The 19,002-nt window shown below is 48.8% G+C and overlaps 2 protein-coding genes across 2 annotated transcripts in view; one reads left to right on the forward strand and one right to left on the reverse strand.

Annotated features, from left to right (window-relative positions):
• The window catches only part of ENO1 (enolase 1), a 100,376-nt gene extending 99,396 nt beyond the window's left edge, over window positions 1–980 (reverse strand). Inside the window, exon 1 of the mRNA XM_051637315.1 lies at window positions 977–980. The gene's annotated coding sequence lies outside the window, so the exon portion shown is untranslated. The remainder of the gene's footprint in view (window positions 1–976) is intronic.
• Window positions 764–14,559, forward strand: H6PD (hexose-6-phosphate dehydrogenase/glucose 1-dehydrogenase). Its single transcript, XM_051637307.1, has 7 exons — window positions 764–818; window positions 1,371–1,500; window positions 3,102–3,331; window positions 4,409–5,065; window positions 6,231–6,348; window positions 8,454–8,723; window positions 9,417–14,559. Exons 4-7 carry the CDS (start codon window positions 4,439–4,441, stop codon window positions 10,772–10,774), a joined length of 2,373 nt encoding a protein of 790 aa, XP_051493267.1. The 5' UTR covers window positions 764–818; window positions 1,371–1,500; window positions 3,102–3,331; window positions 4,409–4,438; the 3' UTR covers window positions 10,775–14,559.
• The last annotated feature ends 4,443 nt before the right edge of the window (window positions 14,560–19,002 follow it).

Consider the following 19,002-nt stretch of genomic DNA (forward strand, 5'->3'; position numbering starts at 1 on the left):
AACCATGGTTTTCAAAACAGTATTTTCTAGGACTGTCTAGGGTGGTCCCTGTGAGCTGAGCTCCCATGGAAGTTCCATGTTGTACCAGGACATTTAAAAGAATGCTTTGCTGTGTGCATTCTCGGGCAGAGGGAGGAGAGGGGACTTTTGTAGAATTTTGCTTCTCTTCTGTCCATCTCTCATCACTTCACCTGCCTTCCCTAAAAACAATGTCAGGCTGAACTGAAATACACTGTACAAGGTTCACAAGGTACTTCCATTGTTTAGAAAACAGGGGATGGCAGTTGTGGATGCACGTGTTGTTGGAAGGCAGTAGGCTAGAGCCACAGTAAGTTTGGACACAAAACAACGCAAGGTCTGTAGGCAAATACACACACTCATACATATCTATAAAATTAACCCAGCCAATGCAAGTGCAGAAAGCAGAGAATTCTTCTTTTGGTTGCTGAAACTCCCGGGCTGTGTAGACGCTTCGGTCTAACGGTGCATTAGAAACCTCTCCAGCGCAAGTTAATTAGCCGAGCACCCATCAATTCACTCGCGCCTGGTGCAGCCCCTGGGCGCCGGAAGGGTGCAGAGCTCCGTGCCAGCGCACAGGGACAGCGCTCAGCTGGGCGAGGGTGGCTGTCCCACAGAGCCCCCTCCGCCCGGCGATTTTCACCCCTCCCGACCGTCGTTGCTCGGCGAAAGCTGCCGCCAACCGCACAATCTCAGCGCGGTGGGAGGAGCGGGGCGGGGCGCTGGGCCGGGCCGGGCCGGGCCGGGCCGTACTGTGCCGGGCCCGCCCGCAGCCGCCGCCGCCCCGGGGTGGGAGGGAGGTGAGTAGGGGGCTGCGGGAGGGGTGGGGGGACGGCTGATTGAGGCAGCTCAGCGCGGCATCCCCGGCCAGAGCTGCGTGTAGTAGCGGGGCAAAGGCGGCCTCTCCCGCGCGGGGCCCCGCAGCGCCCCGCACAGCGGCCTCCCCCGGGGGGCAGCCCGGGCCGGCAGCACCGGGGAAGCGAAAGGCGTTTGCCGGGAGCGCGGTGCCGGCCCCTCTGCCTCGTCCTGCCCCGCCCCGCTCGGGGCAGCCGCTTCCCCCCCGTGCCGAGCGCGGCCTCTCGTCCCGCCGCCGGTGCCTCCTGCCTCTTGCCCGTGGGGAGGGACGTTCACCGCGTCCTCTCTGCATCCCCAAAGCTGGGGAAGCCGGGAGGGAGTCGCCAGCGGCCGAGTGTGGGGAAGGCGGAGGTTGAGCCCGGGGTCCCTCCTGGCTGTAAGAGCAAGTACAGGCACTCGGGAGGTTTCACCGCTTGGCTTTGGTGTCTGTGTGGCTGAGAAGCTGCCTGCCCCCTGTAGTCATGTAGCTCACTGTAACCCTGTTCTACTTTTCCAAGGCTTCGGAAACAGCTACTGGGGCCAGAGCTCGTTCTCATTTAGGAGAGAGACCGTGTATCAGCGTTGCATCGCGTGGTGAACCCAAAAAGGCCAGACACTACTTTATGCATCTCTTCGCTTGCTTTTCATGTGAGTCTCCCCTCTAGGCCTCTGATGGTGTGGTCATTCCTGCTCCAAGGTTGCATATGCAGAAGACCACTGTGTTTTTCTGATGCTCAAAGAATCTCAGTCAGTCTTTCCTTCACGTGTTACGCGTGTGTAGCCTGGTAGGAGCCCCGGGCCAGGCTGCACGTGGCTGCAGCTGTTCATTAGTTTTCACTGGGGATGCAACAGTAGCAAAAAACTTAGCATAGCTGAAATGAGCTCCTGTCAAACTGCAGCTTGCTGTGGTGGTGCAAGTCTCACACCTGCTGCTGGGTTAACCTCTTGCAGTGTTTTATATGGATCAGTCTCAGGAGTCTTCTCCTGAAGCCTGACTGAGAAACTTTTGTTGTGGGATTTCTAGAGGTTTTATTTTTTGATGCAAACAGTGGTGATGATCTGATATGAAGGCAGTAAACAAACATCCTGGATTTACCGTGCTTATTCTGGGCAGTGTAGCACAGTATTTTGCAATTGGGAGTGTTGTGAAACTGGTTTTCAGTTAGCCTGGAAATAATGTGTGCCTGTGTCTCTGAATCTGCCAGGAAACTCCTTGGCTAATTCACTCATCTCCTCTGTTACATAAAAAAGAGTGACCCACCCAAACCCATCTCATCCCACAGCAGGTACTTGCTCTTCAGCAGCAGTTTCTGAGCATAATGGCAGTCACTGCAGCCTGTCAGGGTGCAAAAAGCAGTATATCAAACTTCTCTAGGTTCCTGGAACAAAGTTTGCTCAAGCAAATGTCAATATTACTTTTTATGGCATTGAGAAACTTTATCATCTGCACTATAAACCCATGGTGGGGGAAGGAAAACCAAACCTCTGCTTCAAGTGATAATTATTCATACTGCAGGCAAAATCTTAGGAGCCACACTCTGTCCCTCTGCAATTGCCAGCACTATTTGCTGTGTTCCTTACGTGTGTACATGGAATTTGAATAGTGCAGCAAGAAGGGAGGCAGTCACAAGAGGAGGCTGGGAGAGATGGTGCCAGTTAAATCTACAGACTACAGTATATCTTATTGGAGCTCTCTGGAGAAGAGCAATGGATACTGAACCACTTTTGAGGGAGTGACATGCCTGGTGGGGAGCAGTGAGGCTGTCTCCTTGCACCACGGCAAAGCAGAGCAGGCTGCAGTTGTGGTCAGCTAACTGATGCTCAGCAGCTGTGTGATCTCCATGCAGGAAACAGGGAAGGAAAAGCCAAGGAGTCACTATGTGAACTGACCTTTGAGAGGGAAGCCAGGGTGCCCAGAAAGCACAGCAGCATCACAAAAGTGCTGTGCTGGAGAGAATCACTAAAACTGCCCCCTTCTCACTGCATCAGGGTTGTACTCCTGGGAGGCCCATTCTTCTGAGAGTTGGAGTGGGGAACTGCTCCTGGAGAGGCACACTATGGTCTCGGTCTGAGCTCACAGGCAAAGCAGAGCACACTCTGGGAGCAGGAGTTGCCACAGATGCCTGCATTTTGCCTGCTCACAAGGTTTAGCACAGCCAGCGTGTAAGGGCTGAGAGCTGGGGTGTTGCTGGTACAGGCATGTTCATTTTTTTCTCTGCTGTAATTGGGTCTTTCCTCCCATTCACCAGAAAGGAAACAACTGGCTTATCTTACTTGCTCACGTGACCATTGATCAGAAAGTCAGCTGTGCGCTCAGTCACAGGAGAAGAGAGATCTGTGCTCTGGAGGGGCTGTGGAGAATGCAAGTTTCCAGCTACTTGTGCCACTGAAGACTCTGTAAAGCTCCTGTTTTACTCAAGTGAGTCTGTTGGGGAGAGAAACAGGAGATTTATTAAAACCACTTCAAGCTGCAGACAAGGTGAGATATTCTGAAGTTTCTTGTTTTCATTTAATTATCCTCATCCTTTAGCTGGTTTAGTTCCTGTGTTGATTTAGTGATAAGACATTGACTTTTGTGGGAGCTTTCCACGGGGAGAATGAATCAAGAGCTAGGACAATGTCTGTGTTTCATCCCTTTGCCATTCAAGGGAAGTGAGGACCAGGCCTTGTATTTTGGATTAGAGAAGTGAGAATAAATAAAAATGAGCAAAAGGGCTTTTTGGTGAGGGAGACCAGCTGTTTGTTACTGGCTGCAGTGGTCTGAATGGGTGCTGAGTGGAGAGGGCCAGAACAGTGCTGACATGCACTCCTTGGTGATGGGAAGTTGCAGTAGGCAGAGCACAAACCCCACGTTGTCTCCTGGCCACATACACAACCACCATAAGGCAGCATCTAGACTGGCTCATGTCTAGACTCAATTTTAAGGACTGAGCTTCTTCCCCTGTGTTGTTTTACCAGACTGTTTGTCTCCTAGTAGCTCATTAGAACCTAATTCAGCTCTGTTCATCAGAGAGGTGGTGCACATGAATCATTGAAGTGCAGTGTATTAAAGAAGAACCTCTGTGCTGGGATCTGCCAGTGGTCCTGCTTGTCTTTGAGCTGCTGTGACAATATTGACATGAATCAATGCCAAAGCAGCATAACACCAGTAGAGCAAAGTCCCAAACAGGAGCTTGTTGAATACAGTACTTTATTTGCAGGCACACATGTTCATTTGTAGCCAGCTCTGAAATTTGTATGAAAAATGGATTTCAGTTTCACTGTCCAAAGGCATTGCCACCCCCTCGTTAGCTCAGCTGTAGGAACAATGCTCATGCTACCAAAAGACTGTAGGCACATGCTGGGGTCTGCTCCTTGGTTTGCATAAGGAGGCTGCAGTCTTCTCAAGAGCCCCAGGTGCTGCTGTAATTCAGATCATGGAGGGGAGGAGAGACAGATGGAGGATCCAGGCAGAAGTCCCTGGCTCTTCAGCTGTGGGAACACTGATACCTTGCATTGTTTTTGCAGTGTTATAACATGGATTAACAGATTTTCTTTCTTTAATTCTGTCCTCTAGTGCTCCTGAGTCTACCTCTTCTGTCCCAAGATGCTGAGAAGAGTCCTGTGTACAGTGTTGTTGGTGGGAGCCTTGCCATCACTGGCTGAAGTGTCCCAGGGCCACATCTCAGTGATCTTACTGGGAGCCACAGGTGATTTGGCCAAGAAGTATTTGTGGCAGGGTCTATTCCAACTCTACATAGACCAAGTGAGCAGTGGCCACAGCTTCACCTTTCATGGGGCTGCACTGACAGCTCTGGAGCCAGGGCAGAGGCTGATGTTTGATGTGCTGAAGAAGCTGGCCTGTCCCCCTGATGAACCTCCCAACAGATGTGCTGTGCTCAAGGACCAATTCCTGAAGCTGAGCCAATACCACCAGCTCAAGACTGCCGAAAACTACACTGTGCTGAACAGAGAGATTGAGACACTGCTTCGCCAGGAGGGGCTGAAGGAGGCTGGAAGGATCTTCTACTTCTCAGTACCACCATTTGCCTACACAGAGATTGCCCGCCACATCAACAGCAGCTGCAGACCCCCTCCAGGAGCCTGGTTGCGTGTGGTGCTGGAGAAACCTTTTGGCCATGACCTGGAGTCAGCCCAGCAGCTGGCTGCAGAGCTGTCCAGCTTCTTCAAGGAAGAGGAGATGTACCGGGTGGACCACTACCTTGGCAAACAGGTGAGCAGCTTGCAGTGTGCAGCCCCCTGCTGGGCTGAGGGCTTTAGTGGCTGGGAGAGTGTTGGATGTCAGCTCTGCATCTAAGGAGAGTTTTGTTCCTCTCAGATGCAGGTTGAGCCACTGAGTGCTCTCCCAAGCCTCTGTTTGCTTATGGAGTCCTGTACTGTGCTGCTCTTCATCTTGTTGTAGAGCAGAGGAAATGTGCAGGGCTTTGTCCCATTAGAGTGATGAGGGTCCCATCTGCAGAGGGAAGCCAGGGTGCAGGGGTGAACTGTGTGTGTGCATGAAGGAGAGATGCAGAATTCATCTGGTCTTCTCACCAAGGTCAGAGCTTTGATTTCGCTGAATAAGCAGCGCCCTTCCCCTCTCACAGTTCTCCTGTCTCATTACACACAGGCCTCTCTGCTAGGCTGCGGCTGCTAGAAGCAGTTTTTAATTTGATATGATATGGAGCTAATGGGATGTTAGTTTTGCAGGATGCTTAGGAGAAGGTTTTTTTTCCTGGCCTGTGCTCCATTCAGGGCATGGAAGACTGGCTACTGCAGGGACAGCTTGGGATGTGGAGCTGCACTGTCCCAGAGGAAATGTGCTCAAGGACATGCCATCCTTGTTTTAGAGGAATGTGATACCACATTTTGAAAATAGCCTGTTCCAGCCATGGCACTGTAGCCAGATTTTACTCAGAAGGTTGCATGTCAAGCTGCAAGGAGAGCATCTCTACTAAGACAGGCAATTCTTTTTTTTGTTTTTTTTTTCCTCCCAAAAATTACAGATGGCTTTAGTGGTGTAAGCATCTGATCTGATGTATTTCAGCACTTTAGAACTGTATGTTAGTCCCAGGACAGTCTGACTCAGCCCTTTGTCCTTTCACAGGTATAAACTGAGTGCCTTGCAGTCTGTAGTTCATCCTTTTTCACATGAAACCTCAAAGTGCCTCAGAGGACCTTTAATGTCTGCTCTGTGCAGTCACTGGAGACCCCACTGTGCATCACTGGAGGCTCTCTTGCTGGTTTTCTCTTCTCTGGCCCACTCTGGTCTCTGCTGTGTCTTATGTCTGCTGGCACTCCAGAGCTGGCCACGTCCCAGAGCTGGATGGGGCAGTGAGGCAGAGATACTGTGGAAATCCAGTGAGCTTTTATTGGGTCTTTGATTTTTCCCTTCACAGGCTGTAGCCCATATCCTGCCTTTTCGAGATCAGAACCGACAGTTTCTGGATCCAATTTGGAACCGACACCATGTGGAAAGAGTGGAGATTGTCCTGAAAGAAACTGTGGATGCTAAAGGTTGGTGAGGCAAGTGTGCAGAGCTACAGTGAATGAGTGAGAAGGAGAACTGACTGGTTCATTAATTATATGAAAATGGCCTTTCAGGTGGTGCTGATGCAGAAACAAGAGCAGATGAATGCTATGTTGCTCTTTAGAGAAAGAGAGGGACTGTCTTGCAGGTAGTGTTGCTGCCTCCAAGAAAAGATTCCCATTGCAGTTCAGCTGGGAGTGTGAGCAGAATTCCCCACCTTTTTCTGTTGCAGAGCTTTGGGGGCATTCCATCTAGCTTTCTATCCCCAGTCTTGGTAAAAGGCACTGGGTTTGGGATTGGTGCAGTCTAAAGCCACTTCAGTTCAATGCTGCAATAATCTAGTTGTTGTAACAACAGCCCTTTTGCATTCCTGTCCTGGTAGATACCAAGCTCACCCTGAGAGTATGTTTGTACTGTTCTTTAGAAGATGCTCTTGCATCTTTTGTCTGGATGTTACTTGTATCAGTGAGTTGACCTGGGCCTGTGTTTGCCTGTTTCTTTCCCCTCCTCTCTGTAATAAGAAGGAGCATTGCAGAGCCCAAGGTTGCTAGCACAGGTCTCCTGCTGAAGGACACGGCTGCAATCCCTCCCTGCAGTGCTGCAGCAGCCACTCTGCAGTGCTCAGCAGAAAGCACTCTGGGCTGGACTGCCACCCACAGCACTTCTTGGGCTGTCAGGTGCCTGCAGTTCTGCAACATCAGGATTGCTTCTCCACTTGCTTTACCTCCTCTCTATCTTCCTCTTCCCTCCCTTCCTTCCTCAGCCACCACAAACTCAATTAATGCAACTTTATTAAACTTGGAGTAATCTTTGGTTTGGCAGCCCAGACCTCACCTGGGCCTGTTTGTGAGAGAAGGATGCACTGCAGAGAGGTTTAGGGAGAAGAGTGTTGTCTGTGCAGAGCCCCAGCTACACCCTGTGCCCTCCCTGCTCTGAACAACTTTGTAATTTTTCATTTGATGTCTTTTTTTTTTTTTTTTCCCTGTGGCTTCAGCTGGCAGGCTGGCTCCCAGCAAGTCTGCAGCATTGATTACATTAATTAATGTGCCTTTGGATTAGAGCAAGGGAGGTAAATGTATCAGTCAATATGGGAAGCCTATGGCTGTGGTGCAGTCTGCATTGTGCAGCCTGCTGCTGCTGGACTGCACAGAAGCAGGAGTCTGAGTCACTTTCTTTGTGTGTTGTCCTCCCTCTGCTCCCACCTGCATGAGAAGTCTGGCAGGGAAAGGGAAGCAAGGCTTTGTATGTGAAATTTTGTCTCAAGGGCTTAGCCAGAGCCTTCTGACGACAGGCAAACTAGGGGAAAAGAGGCAGTGAAGAGTAGTGTTTTTTGTCAGGGCCCAGCTTCAGCTGTTCTGTGGACCTGGTGTGTAGCTGTAGGGCTGCTGGCGTCCCTGCTTTGACGACTTTCCAGCTACTTTGTCAGAGCTTCTGTGTAGAACTGCATGTGGGGTCCCTGTGACCTGTGGAACAGGAGTGTCACAACAGGGGTTACATAGGCGCCCTGCATTGTGCTGTACATGGGAGGTGTGAGCTGGATATTGCTGCCAGTCAGTGACTGAAGCTTCTTAAAAGCACAGGCAGTTCAAGAAAGCAAAGTTGCCTTCTGCTCAGTGCACTCAGGAAGTATCAGGTAAGAGCATTACTCCTGCTGGGTTTAGGCATCAAAAAGCAGGATTATGTCTGGCTCTGTGGGGGACAGTCAGTCCTGTGGAAACCTTGTATCTTTTAGTAGCAGAGACATTTTGGAAGCCCTTCTGGAGGAGAGGAAAGGCTTAGAATCAGAGTCGTAGAATGGTTTGGCTTGAAAGGGACCTTTGAAGGTGTAGTCCAACCCCCCTGCAACGAGCAGGGGCATCTTTCATTAGGTCAGATTGCTTAAAACTCTGTCTAACCAGACCTTGATAATGTCCAGTGGTGGGACATGTGCAGCTTCTCTGAATTTTGTAGCTTCCAGTTAATTGTTAAGCCAGTGGTGCAAACCAGTTAGGGCTCGTGCTCTTTGTTGTCCTTGGCACACATGTCATACATGCAGAGGAGGCTGGGAGGAAACAACATCATTACCAGTGTCTTACCTCCTCTTTGTCCTCAGGCCGCATCAGCTTCTATGAGCAGTATGGAGTCATCCGGGACGTGCTTCAGAACCACCTCACAGAGGCCCTGATGTTCCTAACCATGGAGCTCCCAGCCAACGTGAGCAGGACTGAAGAGGTTTTGCAATGCAAGCTGCAGGCCTTCCAGTCCTTGCAGGGCCTGGAGAAAACCAGTGCTGTGTTGGGTCAGTATCAGGCATATGCCAGCCAAGTACAGGAGGAACTGCAGAAGGCACAAGACTACATCAGCACAACACCAACCTTTGCAGGTGAGAGTTTGGTCTGGGCCCTGGAGAGGGAAGTAGTCTTGGAGCTGAGTAGAGTAGGAGTTGTGAGTCCTTGCATGCTGATACCAGCTTCATGACTGTGGACCTCACTGTTGACACAGGGATATCTCCAGGTATCCACAGGCATGGTAAATGGGAGCTGTAACAGGAAAATACTGTTGTCATGTTAGTTAGCTAACAATCCTGTGAATGGGAAGCATTGCCCAAGAGCTCAGTCCCATTATTCTTGGTAAGATCTCCTAGTTATTTTTAGAAGTGGCCTTCAAACCCCTTTGCCTTTTCATAAAGTCAAGATGCTCCCTGCATCTGAGGGTAAAGCATTGGCAGTTCTCTGTGATTCGTAGTCTGCAAGGCCACATCTGGCCATGCTGTGTCTTCTGAACACTAAGGGTTTTGTCTGAATGATAATTGTGCTCAGAAGCTGGTTTCCTGCAATGAAATTTCCTGCATGAAAGGAGGCTAATGAAGTAGGATACCTGGGAGGAAGCACAGCAGGGTAGCTGGAGAGCAGTAAGTCCAGTAACATTATGAAAGGGCTCAATGTGGAGCAAGAGACAGAGGATGCCAAGGTTTCTGGGAGCTAAGAAAGAAGAATGATGGGTGAGTGATAGGGATCCCCTCAAATCTACTTGCTGTTCAGTTTCAGTTTGGTAGATGAGCTCACTGTCCTTTCAGGTGTGCTGATTCACAGTGACAGCCTGCGCTGGGAAGGGGTCCCTTTCCTTCTCACTTCTGGGAAAGCTCTGGATGAACGGGTAGGTTATGTCCGTGTTCTCTTCAAGAACCGGGCCTACTGCACTCAGAGAGAGACTCTGAGGAATGCAGGGCACAGCCAGTGTAAAGCCAAGCAGATCATCTTCTACATTGGGCATGGTCCCCTCAACATCCCCACGGTGCTGGTGAGCAGGAACCTCTTCAGGCCTGTCATGCCAGAAGGCACTTGGAGAGAAGTATTGGGTCAGTCAGACCTGCGTATTTTTGGACAACCATTGTCTGATTACTATGTGTACAGCCCCGTGAAAGAGAGAGATGCATATTCTGTCCTCATCTCCAACATCTATCATGGCAGGAAGGACTTCTTCATTACCACTGAGAACCTGCTGGCCTCCTGGGCATTCTGGACACCCTTGCTGGACAGCATCTCCCACCAGCCCCTGCGCATCTACCCTGGGGGTGTGGAGAACCAGAACCTCTTAGACTTTGAAATGCTGAGTGGGGAACTGGCATTCACACTGGCAGAGCCAGTGGAGCTGCTGAACCCCAACAAGCTGATGCCAAGCGATTACAGGACGATCCAGTCCAAATATCGGCAAAATCCCCTGGTCTCTGCATGGTCTGAGGACCTGATTTCCCAGCTGGCTTCTGACATTGAGAAGACAGCAAGCAGGACTGTGGCACACACTGGGCAGTTCCACCTGGCCCTCTCAGGTGGCTCAAGCCCAGTGGTCCTATTCCAGCGGCTGGCAAGACACCATTATGCCTTCCCATGGAAGCACACCCACATCTGGCTGGTGGATGAACGCTGTGTCCCTTTCACTGACGCCGCGTCCAACTTCTTCACCTTGCACAAGCACCTCCTCCAGAGTGTCCGGGTGCCCTACTTCAACGTCCACCCCATGCCTGTGCACCTGAACCAGCGGCTCTGCGTGGAAGAGGACAGAGGCACCGAGCTGTATGCCAAGGAGATCATGGCCCTGGTAGCCAATGCCAGCTTTGACCTGGTGCTGCTGGGGGTGGGCACTGATGGACACACTGCCTCACTCTTCCCTCACTCTGAAAATGGTTTGGAAGGGGCTCAGACTGTGGTGCTGACTGAAAGCCCTTTCAAACCTCACCAAAGGATGAGCCTTAGCCTACACCTCATCAATAAGGCCAAGCAGGTGTTTGTCCTGGTTTTGGGGAAGGGCAAGCATGACATCACCACCCTGCTCAGCAGAGTGGGCCATGAGCCAAGGAAATGGCCTGTCTCAGGTGTCAGCCCCAGCTCTGGCCAGCTGGTGTGGTACATGGATTATGAAGCTCTGCTTGGGTGATGCCTTCACAGTGTGCTGCCTCCTTCTCTGCCTGACCCTCACAGCCTGGATTTTCCTACACAATGTCCATGTTTTTCTGTTGCCAGCAGCAGCTTCATCTCTGACAGACTCCTCTAACCTTCTGGGAAGTCCATGGCCTGCAGCCCCTCTGACATTTGAGCCCGGAAAGAAGCTCAGCTCAGTGTTCAGAGCTAAGTAGGAGCCAAGAGCCCAGCACAGTGTTTCTGGCTCTGCTGGGGATTCTGACTGTGACTTTGGATACATTACCTCACCTTGAAGCACCTCAATTTTCCCTATCAGGCCTTTGTGGTTATTAGCATTTAACTACCTCGCAGGCATTACAGGAGACTTCTTAAATTAAGTACCTGCCATATTTTTTTAATATATATATGTTTTTTTTATTCTCAGGCTAAAAGACAGTAATAACATGTTCATCCTCTGCCCTGCTCAGTCTGGCTGTGATGGTGTAATTGTCTCTGTAAAATGAAGGTTCTGTGCACATGGGGCTGAAGTGTCACATCCTGGTGTCAGGCAGCCATGGCCGTGCTCTCCTGGAAGCACAGACACCCCTTTGCTTTTGTGGCATGTGGCCCCTAAATGCTGACACTGATTTGTGAGCTCACTGCAGTCCTGAGTCTTTGCAAATTGCCCAGCAGCAGAGGCTGGGTTTATAAGCAGTAATTTGCTGCTTTCATTAAGTGGATAGCTGAGACCATGGGGGATGAAGAAGGAAGACACATTGTGATTTAGGCTGTTGGAATAATGGGGACAGGGTGAGGAATATGGCAGTGCTGTTATTTGCCTGCAGTGCAATAATTATTGAGGGAAGAGCTTGATGTTCAGAGGAGTTGTTTGGGTTTAGCCAGCAAAGAAATGTTTTCTTTAATGGTCTTTGTCTCATTCTCTGAGAGGAACTTTTCTCTGTCCTCAGAATTGGAGCTTGCAGTCTCGTTCAGTGGCTTATAAAATTTCCAAGGGAGGCAGCTTTATACTCTACCAACATATCCATCATTACAGCACACATTAAGGTAGTTACAGTGTCTGCAGATGGTGTGGGGGCATTTGAACTCAAGGACACTGATTAGGTGGGGAGGGAATTTTCTCTGTGCGTATCTCTTGGGCACACAGAACTAGCAAATTGCATTTCTGTGTTGGCAGGACATCCAGTCCTACCTAGAGACCCTCCTCTCCCCTTTCTAATTCTCACCTTCCCAGACTAATGCCATGCACAACGAGTGTCTCTCTGCGTTCATGATTCCCCCAAATGCTCTGTCATCTCTTCTCATGGGTAGTTTCCCAAAGCACTGCACCAGAGTGCAGCTTCTGATAAAGAAATCAAAACAGCACAGGGTGGGAGGATGTGGGCTGATGGTCCACATGGAGGCTAGAGACAAACCCCTGCAGCTGGGGTGGCACCAGGATGGCACAGACCCACAGCAAGAAGCCAGAACATGGATGTGGTACTGGCTGCCAGCAGGGAGGATTCTGCATAGGAACAGAGGCCACTTTCAAGGCGGTTTTTCTCTTCTTCCTATGAATGCTGGCTCTGCTTCTGCAGAGAAATATCTGTGTTGGGGGTGTCTGGGGGAAGATGATGGGTCTGAGGTGACCCAGGGAGCGAGTGTTGGTGAGGGGCCTCTGATGCTGACAGGAGGTGGCGCCAGGACCCCGAGCAGCAGCAGAAAGTTGTGTGCTCTTCTTTCAGCAGGGCTGGTCTGAGGCTGTGCCAGGCTTGGCCACCCTTCACAGCCTCACAACTGAAAAACAGGATCCTCAGGAGCTGGACCTGAGAGACTGGTGAGCCCTTAGGGACCTGGGAGTCTGCAGGACAGGGGAGGAGGGAGACTTCTTTTTCTAAAAGTGGGCAATAGGCATTGGCTTCAAATCCTTCCCTGCACAGGGATCTGCTGGATCCTAGCAATGGAGATGCAAATCCAGGAACAATGAGGTGCTATGGTCTGGAAGCAGGTGAAGCAAGGTGGGCAGGTCTGGACAGCCTGTGTGTCCAGGTTCTCAAGTTGTTGCCTTTCAGCATAATGCTTATCTGAATACAGAAATCAGAATTGTTGCCTCTGCTAATGCCCTGAGCAAGCTCTAGAGAGCCTGTCACTCATCAGCAGTCCCTGGGCAAACAGTTCCTGGGAGAACATGACCTGGCAGCAGGAAAAGGCCACATTCTCAGGGACTGGCTGTGATTTTTGGCAGACACCCTCCCCACCATGCAGATGGTCCAGAGAAGCTGCAGTTCACCTGTGTGTGGCTGAGCTGAACTGATGAGCATCACTTGGCTTTTACCTGGTGAAGGAGGGGAGCTCTGGTGGTGTAGCTTTCTCAAAAGCTCAAGGGCAGAAGAGACACAAGTGCCTTGACTGCTCTGGTCTGACAACTGGGATGGCTGGTTATCCATCTTTTATCCATCTGGCTCCTATCTGCTCATGGCTACAGGCAGGCTTAACTACCAGCACGAAGGGTGAAAATAAATCCCAGGGGAAGAGAGTAGTGTAGAAAAGCAGGAGGAAGGTGAGCCCTGCTAGTTTCTTGCTGCGGGACTTGCTTGTCAAGTGGATTTGCTGACAGTGGAGTCTGGAATAAGAGCTTAGGAGTTAACTGGAATAACTCTTCTGGAATAACTCTTTTCATCGATGAGTGCTAGCAAACCCTGATTCCAAAGTATACCAGTGGCTGATACAGCTGCACAGAGGATGTTTTAGGTCTGGTATGTCCATAAATCCAAACATAATATTTTTTCTCTTTAAACAAAAATAGCCATGTGAACTTCATTCCAGTTCTTCTTTTGTATTTGGTGCAAGGGAACCAGTTTTAATTAAAAAATTGACCTATCTGAGAATAAATATATTGTTATGAATGTCAGAATTTATTACTACTGTACAGATGACTGTGGCATTGGTGCTTTCTTATTTCTGCACACTTTCTTGTTAATATTTGGCTGGCACCTTTTGAAATAAACACTGATGGTAGAGAGGTTTATTTGCACTTTTAAATAAGCAAGTGTTTGTTTTGGTTTATGTTATGTGGGGTTTGTTTGTTTGTTTCCCCAGACAGCAGCTGTTCATTCCAGCTGAAAATAGGGTTCATTTGCAAAGTCTCTAATGGGTCACCCAAAAATTAATCCTTGATCTTGTTAAAATCCTGTCAGGGATTACCCATGTTTTCCTCAGTGAACGTAGCTGTCTGGGTTGTTTGGGGTTTTTACTTAGAACTGTGTTTTCTTTCTACACAGACAATTCCTGTTAAATTCTGTAATACTGAGCATTTGCCAAGTGAAAAATAAATATTTTAGAACACATAAAATTTGTGACTGGCAAGGGAAAGACTGCGGATGGGAAGAAGGGTTAAACGAGCAATAAATCTGATGAGGAAGAATGACAGAAATCCACTGGGCTATAGGCCAAGGAAGCAGTGCTATTTTTATTTTGTGAAAGCTATTAATAGGAGGTGTGCACCTTCTTGAGAGCTTGTATTAACCTTTCCTTGCAAAAGCAACTCTGTGGAGCACCTTCTTACAGTCTGTTTCTTCCAGCAGTGATTATTGATACCAATTTTATTATTTTTTTTAATGGCAAGGGCATTCCTAAAATTCAATGGTGTGATTATTTGTATGTTTTACAGAAAACTAACACTGGAAGTAATGAATTTTTCACTTCAACTTTTATAAAATCAAGTTGTAAAATGTTATTTTCCCATGAGTAAAGTTTTCTGGTTCCTTTCATGTTGTGTAATGAATAAGAGAATTATATTTATTAAAAAAAAAATAAATAACAAAAGTGTCCTTCAATTTCTTTCAAAGATTGGTACTCATTCTGGTTTTTTTTCTCCTGTATTCTTGGTGATTTAAGTTTTAAATTTCTAGTTGTACAAAGAGGACAATGTTGAATTTTCCATAGAGTGAAACCAGTAGCCTTCAATGTTCACTCTTGACTGTTTTTTGTGTATTATCCAAACAGAGCCAGGACTTCTAAAATCAGATGTACAGCCAAATCCCTTTTAAGGTGGGAAGATGGAATCACCTAATGCAGGATTCTGGAATTCACTAGGCCTTAGGAAAGTCTCTGCTGATCCACATTTACTCCCTGAGTTGAATTTCCATAAATACCATCATCATAGTACACAGTTGCTTAATAACATAGACATTACAGACCTGCATTTTAAACTATAATCCATTCAAGAGCTGAGACTATACAGTTGAACTTCATGAACAAGCTGTGCTGAGACCCAGGCTAGGAAGGCTGCACAGTCCCAGTGCAGATTTAGCCAATAGCCCAGAACAAGCCACCTCTTTCTGGGTGAGTCTCACCTGGCACCTCCAGCAGATGGGAAGAAAAGACACAACATGCCTGGAAAAGGAGAGGCAATTTAATCCTATCACCATAAGGGAGGGCTTTATTTTCCTGAAGGAAAATAGGAGGATTAAAATCAGATATTTTCTTTCTGATTCACAGATGCTACTTCCCCTGAATGCAGCTGAAAGGGCAGTGTCATTCACAGACCTGTGGGTTTTCACTGGATCCCCTGGGCTGTGAATGTAGCAGAGCATTTCTCTAACAGCAAATGATGTGGGTCTTTCCTCTTAAGTGTCCAAATCCTCTCATGTGCTCCATGGGTGTCCAGGTACATTGCTATGACTTGCGTGATACTTTCTGAAGCTGTTGGTGATGCTGAATTATCGTAAATGACCCACACATTTGGAGATGGCTGTGCATGAGAGGAGCTTTAGCAGTCATGCCATAGGGCTGGGATGGTATTTTCCATCCAGGTCAGAAGTGTTCTAATTTCAGTTTAAAGAGAGTTTTGTTATAGCTTACAGACTATTGCACATCACTGAAGAGATACTCCAAGCAGTTAACAGGGTAAGTGGATCCTCTCCAAACACAAGGAGCAGAGGCAGTGGTGGTAAAAGCAGCACAATTTTCAGTGTCTTAATGCTTTTCAAAACAGATTTTTTTGGTGCTTTGCTTGACTTTTCCTTTGGCCTCAGCTCAGGGGAATCCTTAGTAGGATTTGAGCCTCTGGATTAATTGCCTGCCTTTGTAGGGATTTTGTTTATTGCCTTCTTGTTCCCAAACAGATGACTAAAAATGTGGCTGTTGCCTAAAAAGTGGCAAGACAGGAGATAGAGAGAAAAGCGCAGAAACCAGTACATTTCAGGAGCCAGAGCCGTCCTGAAGCAAGCTGCCTTGTGAAATGTCTGTGGGAGATGGTGAATCGATCCAGTTCATTCCAGCTGCTCCCCCTGCAGAGAGCTGGCGTGGTGTCCTGTAGCAATGCAGCACCAGGTTCTGCAAGCACCACTGCAGACGCTGCCAGGCCTGTGCCCTCGAGCTGCTCCCTGCGGCGGGACATGTTGGCTCTCCTTTGACAGCCTGCTCTACGGAGAGGAATTTCCCGCAGAAACTATGTCCTGGTGGCGCTCTGACCAGACATCGCCTCATTTTTTCCTTACACAGGGCTCCTTTTTTGTAGGCATCTCCTTATCCACAAAACAATCTGAGTCTTGTGTGACTGATGTTCGGCTCTGAGCAGTGATGCTGTTGCTGTAATGAGACCTGTGCACAGACAAAAACTATTAAGCAGGTTCTTTTCTGTAGATCCCAGCCTGTTTTTGTCAGGATTCAGGCATTTTGTTCATGCTTTGCTTTTCTTATATGAACACATTTGATGGGCTGGCACAGTACTCTGTGTGTTTGAAGATCTGGGCAGGCTCACCCCTGCTGCTCAGAGAGGAAGAGAGGAAGGTCGTGAGATGGGGGGAGCAGAATGGGAGCTCAAATATATGTCTCTGGGTGAGCTGCAGGGCCTGGAGCTGCAGCTGGTACCAAGTTGAGCTTATTTCCCCCGTGAAGAAGAGAAACCTGGGGCCAGATGCCAGGCAAGAGGGCAGCCTGCATTCAGGGAGAGGAAGGAGGAAGAGACCAAGTACTCTGTGTATGTCTGAGGTGTGCATATCCCATTTGGGAGTGTGCTTGTGGGATAGACCTGACTGATGTTAAAAGCTTAATTTGGGAAAAGCAAACAGCCCTCAGCAAAAGGGAGGGAAGAAACATGGATGACTAGGATTCATCTGACTGCATGGATCCTGCATCATGCTACAGCTTTCTAGGGAGACAGTTTGGTAGGGATACAGCATCACGGCTGTGCACCCCATGGTAGGAATGCTTAGGGACAGGAGCTGGGACCCCTTATTTGTGTTTCCAGCCCCATGAGAATCACTAGCTGACAACACGTAGTTAGCAGGAGAGAGCTGAAGGAGCAGGACCCTGCCACTGACACAGTGGGGGTGAGGCACGTTGCTTGCCTGAGTTCCCCTTTTCTCTTGCTATGCAGCAATAGTAAGTTAGTTGTCTCATGGAGATATGAAATGTTTGGAAGTGGCTGGAGGAAGGCTGCTGGAGGAATGGAGAGCATTATCCTACAGCATCCCTGTTGTGTGTCATGTTCATCAAATAGTAACAGCCAAAGTGCTTGCTGGGAACAGCAGCAGTCAAAACCTTTTCAGCACAGAACTGGGGCCTGTTCTTACTGCTATTATCTGCAGCAAGCAGATGTTGTCTGGCATCTCCTTTCCCAACAGCAGTATTTTGACAGGACCAAACTGTCTGACAAACAAACCACCCACATGCCGTCGTATTTTGCCTTGCAGAGGGACATTGCTGTAGCTGCTTTTCAACTCAGCTGCTTTCTAGAAGTACATGCCTGTAACTGAAGCGGTGCCTTGGAGCCAGGCGTGCCAGCAGCAGAGGGTGCTGCTTCCTCACTCTGCAGGAGCTGGCTGGAACAATTTTCCCAGTCCTGCCCTTCCAAGGGAGCTTTTCCTAGAGACACAGACCAACAAGGCTGGGCCTCTGACACCAGCTCATTTGCTGCTGTTGCTCGAACCACACGCAGAGCAGAGATGAGCACTGATCTCCTGTGGCACAGTGAGCTCTCTGCTCAGCCTGGTCTCCCGGGAGCTAATCCACAGCTGCTATTCCTGTATTATCCTGGTTGCTGCCATTTTCCATTTATGGTCCCCCATCAAAAAGCAAGGATCTCATTTTTTCTGCTTCCCCACTCCCAGGGGCTTCTCATGCCCAGACTGCACCCATGTGCTTAACTCCTTGTATACAGGCTTGTGACATGCAGTGCAATAAGCAAAAGAGTGTAATGATGTGCTCCTTTTACTGCAGCCAGTACAGTTACCACAATTTTAAGGGGGTGTTCCTGGCATATGCTGTCATCAAGAGGCAGTCAGTCATGTCTGTAGTTAACCTCAGAGGTAACTGGGCAAGCAGCTGGTGTTGAAACGGTTGTTTCAAATAGAATCAGAAGTTTGTAGAGAATCTTCTACATCCAAGTGCTCCAGAGTTACCTCTGCTGCAGCAGAAAGGCAAAGGAACAGTGACAGGAGACCTCACAGCAAGCCCCTGCTTTGCAAGTGAACTTAAAACAAGATCCCTGGTTCTGCTTTGTTTCTGATAAAGGGGTTCACTTCAGTCACCACCCTCATTTGTATTTCGGTGTGCAAAGTGTTGTGTTGGCTGTGCTGAGATCTGAATTCACAAAAAGAGATTCACTGAAAGGAAGATGACTATGTTTTTTTTCCTGCAAGGGGCCCTTGGGGATGCTTGTCTTTCCCCCCTCCTCCATCCTACTCTCTTTTACTCCCTTTTCCATCACATTGAGCCATCTTCCAGCTGAGGACGCCTTGTTGATTGTCCTCTAAGCAGGCTTGGCAGGATTTCTACCTCATGAGGCTGCTGTTCTAACAGTCTCTGTCTCTGTTCTGCAGCACACTGGGTTACTTTGGCTTTGTTGCTGTACATTACAGACACTCATTGTTCAATATCTGTTGCATTGTCTCCCTTAATTCCCACAGGCAGAGCCTGCATGCAGCACGTACATGTTTCCGGGCAGAGTGTTCACTCTCTCTCTCTCTCTCTCCCTCTCCCCAGGGCTCAAAGAGCTGCACGTTTGCTGCCTGTCTGTCTTTAAACACCCCCAAATGCAAAGCCATAGGATCCCCTTTTTTTATACAGTTCACCATTTTTATACAGTTCACCACTGCAAGGTCAGTATCAGCCAGGCACAACACACATCTACAAAGTCTGTACCAGCCTGAGAGTCCATGCTCTTAAGAAGGATTTGGATGCTTAACTTCAGACATTCCAAAGGCACCGATTTTTCAGAAGGTGGATGCTCCTCCACTTCCAGACCCCACAAATAATCTACAG

Source organism: Apus apus, chromosome 20, assembly GCF_020740795.1.
Source record: "Apus apus isolate bApuApu2 chromosome 20, bApuApu2.pri.cur, whole genome shotgun sequence".
NCBI lineage: Eukaryota > Metazoa > Chordata > Aves > Apodiformes > Apodidae > Apus > Apus apus.

Coding starts and splice junctions, on each gene's coding strand:
- H6PD (XM_051637307.1), top strand. CDS start 4,439: ATGCTGAGAAGAGTCCTGTGTACAGTGTTGTTGGTGGGAGCCTTGCCA. Junction 5,066..6,230: donor ACCACTACCTTGGCAAACAG/GTGAGCAGCTTG, acceptor TTCCCTTCACAG/GCTGTAGCCCATATCCTGCC. Junction 6,349..8,453: donor AGAAACTGTGGATGCTAAAG/GTTGGTGAGGCA, acceptor CTTTGTCCTCAG/GCCGCATCAGCTTCTATGAG.